At 37.9% G+C, this 13,766-nt stretch overlaps 1 protein-coding gene across 3 annotated transcripts in view; it reads right to left on the bottom strand.

The window, feature by feature from the left end:
• The window catches only part of unk (unk zinc finger), a 20,790-nt gene extending 7,024 nt beyond the window's left edge, over positions 1 to 13,766 (bottom strand). The window contains exons 1-21 of one of the 3 annotated variants that reach the window (XM_051913908.1): positions 13,499 to 13,766; positions 11,382 to 11,486; positions 10,901 to 10,976; positions 10,435 to 10,591; positions 10,314 to 10,359; positions 10,159 to 10,217; positions 10,018 to 10,053; positions 9,871 to 9,923; positions 9,502 to 9,634; positions 7,247 to 7,464; positions 7,113 to 7,158; positions 6,895 to 6,980; positions 6,748 to 6,807; positions 6,571 to 6,659; positions 6,179 to 6,273; positions 4,905 to 6,077; positions 3,747 to 3,956; positions 3,489 to 3,665; positions 2,304 to 2,434; positions 2,061 to 2,196; positions 1,477 to 1,594 (exon numbers count right to left, since the gene is read on the bottom strand). In XM_051913908.1, the coding sequence (XP_051769868.1) occupies positions 1,477 to 1,594; positions 2,061 to 2,196; positions 2,304 to 2,434; positions 3,489 to 3,665; positions 3,747 to 3,956; positions 4,905 to 5,056 (924 nt within the window). In that variant the 5' untranslated portion in view covers positions 5,057 to 6,077; positions 6,179 to 6,273; positions 6,571 to 6,659; ... (11 more) ...; positions 11,382 to 11,486; positions 13,499 to 13,766. The remainder of the gene's footprint in view (positions 1 to 1,476; positions 1,595 to 2,060; positions 2,197 to 2,303; positions 2,435 to 3,488; positions 3,666 to 3,746; positions 3,957 to 4,904; positions 6,078 to 6,178; positions 6,274 to 6,570; positions 6,660 to 6,747; positions 6,808 to 6,894; positions 6,981 to 7,112; positions 7,159 to 7,246; positions 7,465 to 9,501; positions 9,635 to 9,870; positions 9,924 to 10,017; positions 10,054 to 10,158; positions 10,218 to 10,313; positions 10,360 to 10,434; positions 10,592 to 10,900; positions 10,977 to 11,381; positions 11,487 to 13,498) is intronic. The other 2 variants (XM_051913907.1, XM_051913909.1) reach the window with 2 other exon arrangements.

Raw genomic sequence — 13,766 nt, 5'->3', positions numbered from 1 at the left:
TGTATTGGTTAAAAAGAGCAGGAACCCCAGACTTCTAAAACTTCTGGAATCCTGAAATTCTACTATTTTTAAGTTCATTACGGAGCCCTGCACATTTGGACAAAAATATATATTGTGGCCACAAATTTGTTCTCTTATTTAATTAAGTTGTGGCCATGATTTACTTATTTGTTAATTGTGGCCACAAATTAAGAATTTGTTCCCTCGTTTTACTAAATTGTGGCCACATTGTACTAATTCGTTCCCTGACTGAACTAAAAAAAAATAAATAAAAAAAATGGAACGAATTATTACAATGTGGCCATGATTTAGTAAAACGAGGGAACGAATTAGTAAAATGCGCTCATGTATTAAGTTGTGGGAACAAATTATTATTATATTTTTCCAGCATGTCATGTGCGGAGCTCCATAAATTATATTTATTTTAGGTACTTCTTTTCATTTACAGAAACTAGGAGTTAGAGCATCACGATTAATCGCTAAAAGATCATGACTTGATTCAAACACCCATGTCAAAGATTTTCCTGTGTCTATTAAACCTTACGATCCGTACGATCACAGCGAATATTCAAATCTGCATTCGTGATGCTGTTGACCCAAAGAGAGCGAGTTGTCATCATGTATAGATATGAAACAGCTTCACAAACAGTCTTTTCAACCACACAGTAACATTGTCTTTTACAATAATTCATAATATCACAGAAGTACTGGAATAAAGTTTATAGTTCGGATGTCTACGGTAGCGATCAAAATCACCTTTTTGACACTTCAAATAAAGATTGTATCATAACATCGTTACACCAGTAGGTGGTGACAAGTGACTGTTAAAAAAAAATGTATTTGTCACTGAATCCTTCATCAATTAATTCAGAAGATTAGTTCAAAAATGATAATTCATCCAGTAATGAAACAAGTGAAGTCTTTATGCGAGTCATTGTTTTCACATGACTCACACTGAATCATTTACTCAAACCAGTTTTTTTTAAAAATTACATTTAATTTTTTTTAATATACTGTATTGTTTAGTTGTCTATTCAGAATCGTGATCTCAGGAGTATGGGAGAATCGTGATCTCTATTTTAAACAAAAAAAAAAACGTGATTCTCAATTTATCCAGAATCGTGCAGCTCTACTAGGAGTATATAACTTTCTGACCCCTTTATATGGCTCAGGCTCTTGCTTTTTTCTGCCTGTTTTATCGATCGCCAGGCTCTAAAATGTTATCATTTAGAAAAAGAAGAGCACAAATATGAGCTGTAGTAAAACAACTAATCAATAACCTAAAAAAAGAACCACTTAAGCAAAAAGGCCAAACAAAATAGCAACCTTAATGAGCATCACAAGCATAGCATAATCAAATAGGCACAGTTTTATTAGATCAGGTTCATAAGTGCACAAGAACATAAATGTCCATGTTCTTGCTGTAAATGTTGATGTTAAACAGAGTCCAGCTCCGTTAGATTGAGTGTGAAATACCTCCGGGTGGAACTGCTGTTCTGTCCGCGTGTGGCAGTACGGGCAGCTTTCTCCACTTTCACATTTACTGGGGTCCCCCCACTCGTCACTGTGCTTCACTGAGGGACACGGCAGGGCTCTTCAAGAACAAATACACATATAATACCATAAACTACTATTAGCATGGAAGATGTCTGCCACCATCCTACAGAGCAGGAAATCAAGTTAATTAAAATGGAATTGCACACATAGCGATCTGATTTGTCATTATTTTTTCAAAAGAATAGTTAAGGGTTTCCAAACTGCAAGGGAGTTGATGAGAAGCTAATAATTAATAAAAATCATAAATATAAAAATATCAGTGAATAACAGCTTAAATTTTGTTTTTTTCCTTTACAAAAAGCTATCACTTCAGAGCACTCGGAATATAGCATAAAAAATGTTTTTGTCCTTTTTCGTCACCATGAACTGTTGTTGTATGGACATTTTCTGTGTAAAAATTATCAGTTTGTGTCCCCTGAAAACAGCATATTTTTTTGCAATAACATGACAGTGAGTAAATACTGCCGATATTTTCTATACAATGAAGTATTTGTTGTTCAGACCTGTATTTGTGCTTATGAGGGCTCCGTCTGCGGTCTTTGCTGTTGTGATAATAGGGACATGCATAGCCCTGACGGCACAGCCGAGGAGGTTTTTTGCAAAGCTCAGTCTTGTAGTGGGAGAGCACAAAACTGTTATCTGCGTGAAGAGAAATTAACAAAGAATGACATGAAGAATGACACATTAATGTAGTGTGACGTTTTAGTTAATTTCAAGACGAATATGTGTATAGAGGCTGATTTCACCTTGCCAGCGTGGATCTTCACTCAGGATCTTTTCTATGAGTGCAGTGCTGGCCACAACTCCTGACTGCCCTTCTCCCGATGTTCCCTCAACCAATCCAGTAGCAGCTTGGGCTTCTAACACCTGAACCTCTCTGAACAAGAAATTAAAAATATAAATGTCAAACCAAGGAAAAGATCCACAATGAACACTACTGTTCAAAAGTTTGGGGTCGGTAAGATTTTTTTTTTTTAAATAAATTAATACTTTTATTCAACAAGGATGCATTAAACTAATCAAAAATGACAGTAAAGATATTAAAGGGACAGTTCACCCAAAAATGAAAATTCTGTCATTTATTCCCCCTCAAGTTGTTCCAAACCTGTATGAATTTCTTTGTTCTGTTGAACACAAAGGAAGATATTTTGAAGAAAGTTTGTAACCAGGCCGCTTTGGGGCACCATTGACTTCCATAGTAGGAAAAATAAATACTATGGAAGTCAATGGTGCCCCAGAACTGTTCAGTTTCCCACATTCTTCAAAATATCTTCCTTTTATGTTCAACAGAACAAAGAAATTCATACAGGTTTGGAACAACTTGAGGGTGAGTAAATGATGACAGAATTTTCATTTTTGGGTGAACTATCCCTTTAATAACATTAAAAGATTTCTCTGTCAAATCAATGCTGTTCGTTTGATCTTTCAATTCAAAGAATTAGAAAATCAAGGGGTAAAAAGTATCACGGTTTCCACAAAAATATTAAGCAGCAAACTGTTTTTGAACATAAACAGAAATGTTTCTTGAGCAGCAAATCAGCATATTAGAATGATTCCTGAAGGATCATGTGACACTGAAGACTGGAGTAATGATATCAAAGGAATAAATTTCATTTTAAAATATATTAAAATAAAATGATTTTAAAATTACTTTAGCTTGTAACAATATTTTACAATATTACTGATGATTTTACTGTACTTTTGATAAAATAAATGCAGCCTTGGTGAGCATAAGAGACTTACAGATCCCAAAGTGCATGGTAGTGTATCATAATAATATGGATGCAATACAATTAATGATCTAAATTAAAAATAACTCTTTTTTGTGTTTCACAGAAGAGAACAGATATAGGTTTTGGAATGATACTGTGAATAAATGTTGACAATTTTCATATTCAGATGAACTATTGCTTTAAAAGTCAACTCCCCACCTGATGTCATAGACCGGGCTACGGAGGTCATGGGAGCCGTGAGCAAAGGCACAGTGAGGGCCGTTCTTACTGCAGTGGCCCTTCCCATCTGTCTCGTGAATACAGGAACCAGTCTTATAGTACCGCAGGTGATACCGCCTCTCTGTGTCTCCGGCTGTTCGATGCAAAAACGGGCACCTGGCAATAAATAAATAAAGACAGATATCAACATAAATTCAGACATTGTAGCTTAAAAAAGGAGTATCTGCTGGTTCTTACTCATCTCCATCGGGACAAGTCCCTGTGCCCTCGTCGTATTTAACGCAGTACACATCAGGGCTGTAATTAAAAGTTCCATCACGTCTGCGAATCGGCCTCCGCCGTCTCTGGTTCAAGAAGTGCCAGTGGAAGCAGGTGAAGGGCCTGTGCTGAGTGCACTTGTGCTGCACGAATAGGGGACACTGCTCCGTCCTAAACTCCTTCAGATACCTTAAACAGAGAAAGAGGGGAAGTATAATATGAAGGAAGATTAAGAGTAAGGCCAGATTAAAGGGATGTAGCTGCAACCTGAACTAACAAAACACTGCATGACAATGTACCTGGACCTACAATGTAAACAGGGTAGGAGACTAACAGGGAAGAGAAGAAATTGTTGAATAAAGTCGTTTTTTTTTTTTTTTTTGCGCACAAATTGTATTCTCGTCGCTTCATAACATTAAGGTTGAACCACTGTAGTCAATTTTAACAATGTCTTTACTACTTTTCTGACCTTGAATGTAATTACATTGCTTTCTCTTGAGGATCGGAAACCTCTCGGATATCATCAAAAATATCTTCATTTGTGTTCTGAAGATGAACGAAGGTCTTACGGGTGTGGAGCGACATGAGGGTGAGTAATTAATGACAGAAATGTCATTTTTTTTTAACTAACCCTTTAATAAAATCTTAAAATGACTTTGAAAAGAATATAACCAACTAAATATTTCTCTTTGCTCAGTTTTCTTTAACCACTTTGCAGTAATAAATGACTAAAAAAATGTATGACAAAAATTCATTTGTCATAAAATGTGGGAACTCAAGTTATGTGGAGCTTCATCCGTTATATGAAGCGGAGATCAAAAGATTGGATGTAATTTTAACCACAATTTCACTATACATAACATATCTCACATATATAAGCATTGTATAGCCTGCTTTCTTTATTGTGTTTAATTACAAATCACCAGACCTCTTTCCAGGGTGCTCAAGTGTATCCTTCAAAACATCATCCCAATTCAATGCATGCATACTGTCACACTACTAGGCCATAAACCACAACTCTTGATCCCGCTCATAAGAGCCCACAAATACCCATCAGAGGCGTGTAAAATTAGTGATGCATGAAATATGTGATTTGCATGTGTAATCAGGTGGGTGTAAAGGTGTTTCGTTACGTACGTGTAGTGCTGGGGTTTCTCGGGCTGTGCGTGCAGCACGTTAGCGGGGGACGTCGTGCCACCTGCCGAGGGTGAGGAGCAGGAGGAGGACGATGAAGGTCCCAGGTTGGCAGCGGCACCCGAAGAACCGGGCTGAGATGGTGCTTTCGACATGATTTATCGAATTATGGCCATCAAACAGTTTAATATTGAGAGAGCTGCGAAGTCCGCATTCTTTTTCGATGTGCGCATGCGCCAGATCTGGCGAGGAGGAAATTCCGGGCCATTGTGATGACGTTTTAGTAGCGCGAGAATCGATTCTTTTGAACAGTTTGATTCGAGCGCCACTAGGACTGTTCAATTCGATGCGGACGCGAATGGTTCAGACCTGTTATGTGAACCGGCTCAACTGATTCGTAGAAAAGAATCAAGTCAAAAGAAAGATTCATTCTTCGTGATAGGAGAGTGAAGTCAGACATAACAAACTGAGGTAACTCCCCAAACTAAGAGCGCGATGCTTTAAATTCACAGTCGCAGATAAAGGCCACCAAACGTGATATTGATTTCTTAATAACAAATACTGCATAACAAATTAAGGATGTTTGTCCGTGCTCTCCTTTTTATTTTTATACTTAAAATATTCTTAAGAACATCTTCTGCCTCTATGGAAGCAAAAACATCTTTTTAGGAGTTTACATGCTCAATGAAATACATTTACTTCGTTATTTGATTAGAGAACTAGAAAGAGTGGAGAATGTTAAATGTCTTATTCACTGTATGACACATTTAATTTCTTTGTTGTATTTTTTAAGTCTTAAAATCTTATTTTTATTTCCAGGTTTAAATACATAAATTACATTTTCAATATTTTTGGACCCGTGTGTGTGCATTTAATTTATTGGCAATTTAAATTTCTTGTTTTTATAACAGTAATAAAGGCATGAAATCTGACTGACTCAGTGTTTCATGTATTTCTATCAAAACAACATAGCACAAATACAGCGTATTACAATAAGGTTTTATCTGTAATATATACTAATACAAACAATAAACTATATTGTTATAATAATACATTAGAATATATGACAATACAGATAGTGTTAAAAAAACACATGATGCAAACTACAGAAGATGTCCAGTCCACTTAAATTCTGTGTTTTTCATACAAACCATTCTGTATGTTTGAACCCAGCGGCTGTGGGGAAAAAAAAAAAAAGATATGAATTACTTCTAAAGTGATTGACGCTTGACATATGAATCCTTTTATTACATAAACACCGGTGGTTTCACACTCACCTATACGGTTAACAATCTCTTCACACTCACTACTTGTGGCAGCCTGCAGGACCACACAACAGAAGCCTGCTGGTTTGCCTGCCTGCGGTGAATCTCTGAAACCAATTAAATGTTTTAGTACTGAATGTCCAAGAAAGTCCAAGTTCAAAAACACAAAGCCTGGAAGGAAATGTCACTGATAAGAAAATGGAATGCAGATAGTCTCATAATCTGCTGGCCATTTATTCGAATTCCAACACCCTATCAAATACTGAAAGCCTGTAATTATCTGAGTTTAAAAAAGAAACATTTGATATTTCAAGAACGAACGCTTAACAAAAAACAGCATATTATTCATCTCATTTTAATTACTTAGACATCTATTATACAACAGTTTCTCAAAGTATACTTACAATACACAAAAAGCAAAAATGGTTAAATCAGGTTGGCTTCCAAACCTCCCAACACATGATATCTCAGGGAAGTGGTGTTGAAACAGCTCCTGATCAAAAGGAGAGACTTTGGCTTAAAATTATACACCCAAGTTATATATATATATCTATATATATATATCATTGAATAATACAAACCTGCTTATTGGACATCTCTATGCAGGTAAGATGAGTCTCCTTTACATCCAGCAGTACTTCCTGTATGACAAAATCAGAAAGAATGCATGAAAAATCATGCAGATGTCACAACTAGCTTACAAATATATCCTTCTACATAAAACTCACTTGATTAATTGAGGATGTACCTTTCTTGCCTGTCTGCTCTCCAAAACCACAGGAATGGCATGCTGCAGAACCTCCTTACCTCCATACTTAAACAAAAATAACATTCATATTCAATAATCACACTATTTAGAATCACATATTGAATTGAAAAATACACATGTATGGATTAAAGAGAAGCAAGAGCACAATAAAGAGAGATGTTTACACAACTACTGTACCATTCCTATGTTTGCTTTTCCTAAGAGGTGAACAGCATACAGGATCCTGTTAATGAAACATGATCAAACAGGCCAGACTGTTTATGGTATTTGAGACTAATACAATTGCAAACACACATCTTTACTGAGAGTACCTGCCGTCTTTCACACACTGTGTCTGCGCTCTCTTCTGCCCCGCAGTTCTGTCCTGCTGAGAGGTTGGTTTTGGGCCAAACTGAAGCGAGGGTTTTTCCTGTTTGAGTTGCCGTAAGTGTTTGACCAGCGGCTGATAGATGGACCCATCTTCTCCTCTCCAACGTATAAAGTGAATTGAAAGTGGCTGAGCCTTGAGCTTAGACAGAACCACACCTGCCTTTGGAGGGAAAAAGTGTGTGGCCTGTCAGTCAGATATTGATCTTTACAGTACCTTTGTTGACATTTTCACATTTGCAATGACACTTTAAAGTTGCAATGTAATGGAAGTAGTTACAGATCTTTTCTTCTGTATTGTGATGTACATCCGAGTGAAACAGATTATCGGATTATTATAATCAATTATTGACTTGGTTCTATGCATCAGTTGTTGATTGGAAGGAAGCAAATGGCTGATTGCGAGCTTGCAGTCGACTGTAAGAAATGGGCGGGATTATGCAGACAAAATGATTGGAGAAGTCCAGCATAAGTCACCAGAGAGAATAATATTTTTAATTAAAAATTAGTCAATTTATTTAATTTTTTTTTTTTTTTTACAAATGAAATGAAACATACATGACATGAAAGCGAGTAATTGATGACAGAATTTTCATAACACTTTAAGTTATCGAATGACCTCAGAAGTCTTAAGGCGATGATATACAGGGCAGCTTTTTGAGCAATGTTGCCGTCAACGGGCAACCTGGTGTGACACGGGGCAACTAATTAGGGCAACGGACAGTTGGCAGCAACTAATCAGAGAGGAGCAAATCTATTGCCAACACAATAAATACTTTATTGTTAAACACTTGTTAGGCACTTTACAAATATTTTCTTCATTTTTATTAAATATAAATGGCTTTCTGAACTGATTTGTGATGGGAAAAGGGAGAAGAGCGAGTTTGGCAAAAGGCGGATTCGAACCCGGGTTGATCGCGTCAAAATCTACTTTCACGTGCCATACCAAAGACTATAGAATAACACAAGACGTGTCACTCGTATTGTTTTGAATGGGAGAAAGTGCAACGGAATATGGCGGAATAAGTCCCGCCTTCTAAATAAGAGCCAATCGCCGATTGGTAAAGTCATCGCGTCACTGCAGCGGCCGTCAGAAGCTCCGCGGAAACAGTCAGTCGCGCGCTTCCTACAGAGACGCGCAGTTAGGACTGCGCATGCGCATTAGCTTGATCTAGCCTGGAAAAAATGCCATTTTTGTCATGATTCAAGCGTTCAAAAACAAAATTTATGAGACAGCTGTTGTCAGATTTCATTGGTGATTTCAAATATTTAATCGAAAGCTTGGCAAACAGCTTTAAAGAATTTGATGTTTCCCCAATCAAATAGATAGGAGCTACACTTGCATGCCCAAGAGGCGTTTCAAAGATGGCCGCCGAGTGAAATGACTTGTCTTAAAGGGACTTTGGCCATACTCCCTACTGCAGACGTTATACGTTACAAATTACGGCCTAAGTACATTAAATTGGTACATCTGTTGGTATTTTAAACGTTAAATGAGGTAAATTTCCTGTTTTGGGTTGACGAATGACAACTTACCAGCGTAAAAAGAAGTTCACGCTGCTTTTCTTCTGAGAGGCCGCCATCTGGTTTGAATTTTTCTGAAATCTCCAAGCCGTTCACGTGATCGGCTGCTAGCATTCTGATTGAAGGATCTCAAAAAATTGCCCACGACCTATCTAAAGTATCCAGATAGAAATTTGTTGCTCATTCTCAATGGGAAAGTGCCCAAGCAACATTGCTCAAAAAGTTGCCCTGTGTATGAATATGTATGGTATGGAACACTTGAAAACTTTAATGGTACTTTAATGATGTGCATTTTATATTATCATTCACATTTATGCATTATCATCCACTTTGTGGAAACCAGCAGCTTGAACATTGTACCTAACATCTATTTTAGTGTTTCCCAGAAGAAAATAATATGTGGTTGGAACAAGTAAATGATGACAAAACTGTAATTTTTCAGTGAACTTTTCCTTTAAAGTTATGTGGCTCCTGTCCTGTCTCGTGATGAACGAGTATTAGAATAAGCAAACACAATGTGAACATAGAAGCTTATCATGATTATATTATCAATTCAGGCAAAGCAGATAACAGAGCACACATATATCAGGCTGTCTGTAGAAGCAATTTAATATTCATTTAAGTCAGTATGTTGGGTCATGCAAGGACACATTTTATGGGTAAAATTTATTCTGACCTGCCCATTGCTAGCATTCCTCAGTGATATCCCATTGATTTCATCAATGACGTCACCAGGCTCGGCAAACATATCCACCTGAGCTTGACTACCCTGAAGCAGGTCCAGCACAAACACGCGTCCATCTAGGTACCTTTAGAAAGAAATATGATTAGAATATGGGATATGAATAGGAATACTAACTAGGAATATTTGCTGTTTAATCTAGAAAATAAAAAAACTTGCATTGTGTATTTGCACACGACTTTCTCAACACAGACAGCAAAAGGGGGATCAGAATGTGAACAAAAATTATGTCTAGAATAGCTGGCTAAAAATACACAAACAAATGCAGCATTCAGAATTGAAAAGACAAGCCGACATGCTAACCTGAGCACCATTCCCAGCTCCCGACAGGGAACAGCTTCATAGATTTGACACACCTAAAACACAAGCAAGGTTTGCAACATGCAGTTCAACATAACTTCTTCATGCACATACAGGTAAATCAAGCATGTCAGAACATTAAGATTGTACCGGAAGCAGCCAGCTTTCATCCAGGAAGCTGCAGTTCTGAGATTAAAGTCACAGAGAGAAGGTTTCGAGTAAAAAATGAGACAAATCTCAAATTCAGCACACTGAAGCATATAGCAAATACACAAGCTTAGCAGTTCATACCTCAATACTGATCTTAAAGTTCATTTCTGATAACACCATAGACAGCGAAAGAAACGGCTCTGTTTGGAAACAGTTGAGATACTAATTACAGCAAAAAAAAAAAAACACAGTTCACATCTAACACAGTTAGATGGTTTGAGAAACCAAAAACTCACCTACAAACTCCTCATTTCTAAGAATAGAAATGTTAGGGCAATACCACTGCAAAGAAAAGAAATGATGTTGATTATCTTTAAAAGACAAGATTCAGTCATCACTCTTTGAGTGTCCACTAACCTCGATTACTCTGTTTGTGTGCAGCAGGTGCTTCACTACATTTCCCAGGGTTCTCCTCATCAGCATGAGCCGTATGAAGAAGCGTCCTCGGCCTTGAGAGGTAATGAGTTTGCTGCAGGCTGTGGTCTGTTGCACTGCCAAAGAGACTGAACTCAACCTTCACGGGCAGACAGAACATTCTGGTCAGATCACATTCAGATGCACTGTCTATTCTGTTTTCAGAAAATATGTGGTTGTGATTAATCATAAGCTCTTATTTTTAAAATATAAAAACAAGCAGACACATAGTAAGGTATTAAAGTGTAAAAGTGTTATAATGTAATTTATATTGTTATTACATCTAACAACAATCCATTGTTTTGTATTGTTTATATACTGGATTTAATTAGACTTTGAATCCCCGATTTTTTTCACCCTATGGTAAATGACGCTAAAAATGAGAAGACAAAAGTGGATAAAGACTCACCTGCCACATGTGTCATGCTGTAGAAGCTGTTCAAAACAATGCCAGTAATCTCTATGTGCCAAGCTGAGAACAGGTTCTGATAAACATGAATTATATGCAGCATTCATTATATAATAAATACAGTGTCATTTAGATGCACTTGTTGGCTGCTTTTCCTTCACTATCTTGTCCAACTAATAATTTTGTTTTGTAAAAAAAAAAATGCACATGTAGACAGATTATGTTTGTGTACAAAACTACTTTGAAGCATTTAACCATAAACATTTAAGTTATAAAACCATGTGAAACAGTGTATATTGTCAATATACACATCCTTATCATCTGTAAACTACAATAAATGTCATCCTGTAATGTGTATGGATTCTCTCACAATGTGTGCCAGGTGTAATAATGCCTCTTATTTGAGTGTGCGTCCTGTGTTTGCTGACAGGTGATGATGCGCAGGTGTACAGGAGAGTGTGTGTTGGTGTGTGGAGCTCACGCTGTAGTCCCTTTCGCAGTATAAGTTCCAGGAGCTCACAGCAGGATGCCAGGTGTGGGTTGGAGTCAGTCACAGTGCCCTCCGATTTCAAATTCAGAATACACACTTGGAATAAACAGGGAGGATGATGGTTAATGATTACTTTTCTGTTTTTAACCATAAGATGTAATGTAGGTGGAATAACCCTTGCATCATTAAACCAGACCAAAACAGCACACACTGGCATACTTGGTTGCCAGGAATATGATAAAACGAGATGGATTTGGAGCGGAGTGATTATAGAACACTTTGAAATTTCCAAGTATGGGTATCTACAGGTCTGGGTTGCCAGGTTTTCACAACAAAACCTGCCCAATTGCTACTCAAAACTAGCCCAATCGCGTTTGAGAGAGGGTCCCCCGGTAAAAATCACGTTCCGGGGGGTAAAATCCACTTTTTGGCAGGGTTCCCCTGGTAAAACTTACATTACAGGGGCTAAATATCATGTTGTTTGGGGTCGCTTCAATTTGCGAACATGAAAAACAACCCGGGGCAATAGTGTTAAAGTAGCCCAAAAAAATGCGGACTTGGCAACACTGCTGCAGGTTGGAGTAATGGGCGTGACGGAAGGTAGGGGCGTGGTAAAAGGTCTTTGTAATTGGTCACGAAAACATCTGTCAGGGTTTGGTGTAGGGTTAGGGGTTAAAGGTGCATTCACGCCATATCGTAATTCCTGTAACTACGAGATTCTGGCTTGTAAAAAGTGTTCACGTCCTCGTAGAGTTCGTAATTACAGCTTGTAAGCTGGGAGTTTTCTGAAAACTCCCACATGTATCACGTGGCCGCTGTACCACCTGACAGCTGTAGATTAATTTAGGCGTTGATAGTGGTGCCATAGAAACGCATAATTCCCAGTCAAAGGACATGAACAGCTCCGAATATAATGTCACGTGTTGTCAAGATTCCAGTAAATATGAGGTGGCGTGAATGCAGCATAAGGTGCGTTCACGCCACCTCGTAATTCCTGTAATTACGAGATTCTAGCTTGTAAAAAGTGTTCACGTCCTCGTAGAGCTCATAATTACAGCTTGTAGGATGGACCACTGTAGATTCATTTAGGCGTTGATAGTGATGCCTTAGAAGCGCGTAATTTCTAGTCTGAGGACGTGAACAGCTCCAAATATAACGTCACGTGTGGTCATCTCAAGATTCCGGTAAATATGAGGTAGCGTGAACGCAGCATTAGTTTCTGTTGTAGCAATTCACCTATTGCCACGCCCCTTTTTGCATGCTAATTACTCTGACCTGCAGCTATCCCATCTCTAAATTTCTGTTGCTCGCTCCACTTATATATGCTGCTCCAGACCGGCTTTTGGTTTATGTTTTGTTTGTATTTTTACCAGCAGAGAGAAATATTGTCAAAATATTGACAATATTCCCCATTGTGAGGTATATCCGAGATAAACGGCTTCTCGAAAAAGCAAAAAAATGGAGGGCGGTACTTGATTTTGTCCATCGGTAATTGATTGGATTGTTGTGTTTTGCTATTACTGCGATATCACGATATTAGGTGGTCCCGCCCTCGCGCCAGTAAACACGTTATTAGAGAGGAGATTAGAATCTTATGCCTCTGCAAGAGAAGTTAATTTCATTAAAGATTACGAGGGCACATGGATTTAAAAAAAAAAAAAAATGATGTGCACGGCCGCGGATAAATAATTTAATAAATACCGCAATATTCCATAAAAAATAAGAATTCATGGTGACTTTCTCACATGGTAGACTACTCAGTATGAATACTTAAAAGACATACTCTTTTTTTTTTTTTTTTTAAATACAAATGTTTAGCCGCGTATTTGGCACCCTATCCTCTACAGTAGTACAGCAGTACCTCCAAAAACATCGCCTCCAGTGTGGCCACTTCATAATTCAAAACGGTTTTTCTGAGTGCGCAGAACAAGTATGCTAGCTATCTATTTATCTACCAACAACAGGCGCTGCTAACTGAAGCTCTCTCAGACAGCCTGTCATCTTCAGTTGCGTGAACAACTGATCAATAACCATAAAACAGCACATCGAAGGTCAGATACAGCCTTTAGTATGTGTATATGATGATATATGGGATATATGAAACCTACCTTTAAGTGTTTCGATAAGCGGGTCTTTTGCTGGCATTATTCTCAACGCGCATATACCGCCACATCTATCTTACACTGACAAGCAAATGTGAATAACCCGTCATCAGAGGTTTGTTTTCTCAAGGTTGCTTCATGAGTGAAATGTGAAGCACGTTCAGTGGTGACACCCGTCATTAATGTACATTAAACAGTCTCTACCGCCTCTTTATGGACCCATTTGATATGATGGTGGTGGTGAAGACGATGATGGCGCCCTCTCTATTAGTTC

Source organism: Ctenopharyngodon idella, chromosome 12 (assembly GCF_019924925.1).
Source record: "Ctenopharyngodon idella isolate HZGC_01 chromosome 12, HZGC01, whole genome shotgun sequence".
Lineage (NCBI taxonomy): Eukaryota > Metazoa > Chordata > Actinopteri > Cypriniformes > Xenocyprididae > Ctenopharyngodon > Ctenopharyngodon idella.
Note: the sequence above shows the minus strand (reverse complement) of the source record. Positions and strands in the feature narration are given on the sequence as shown.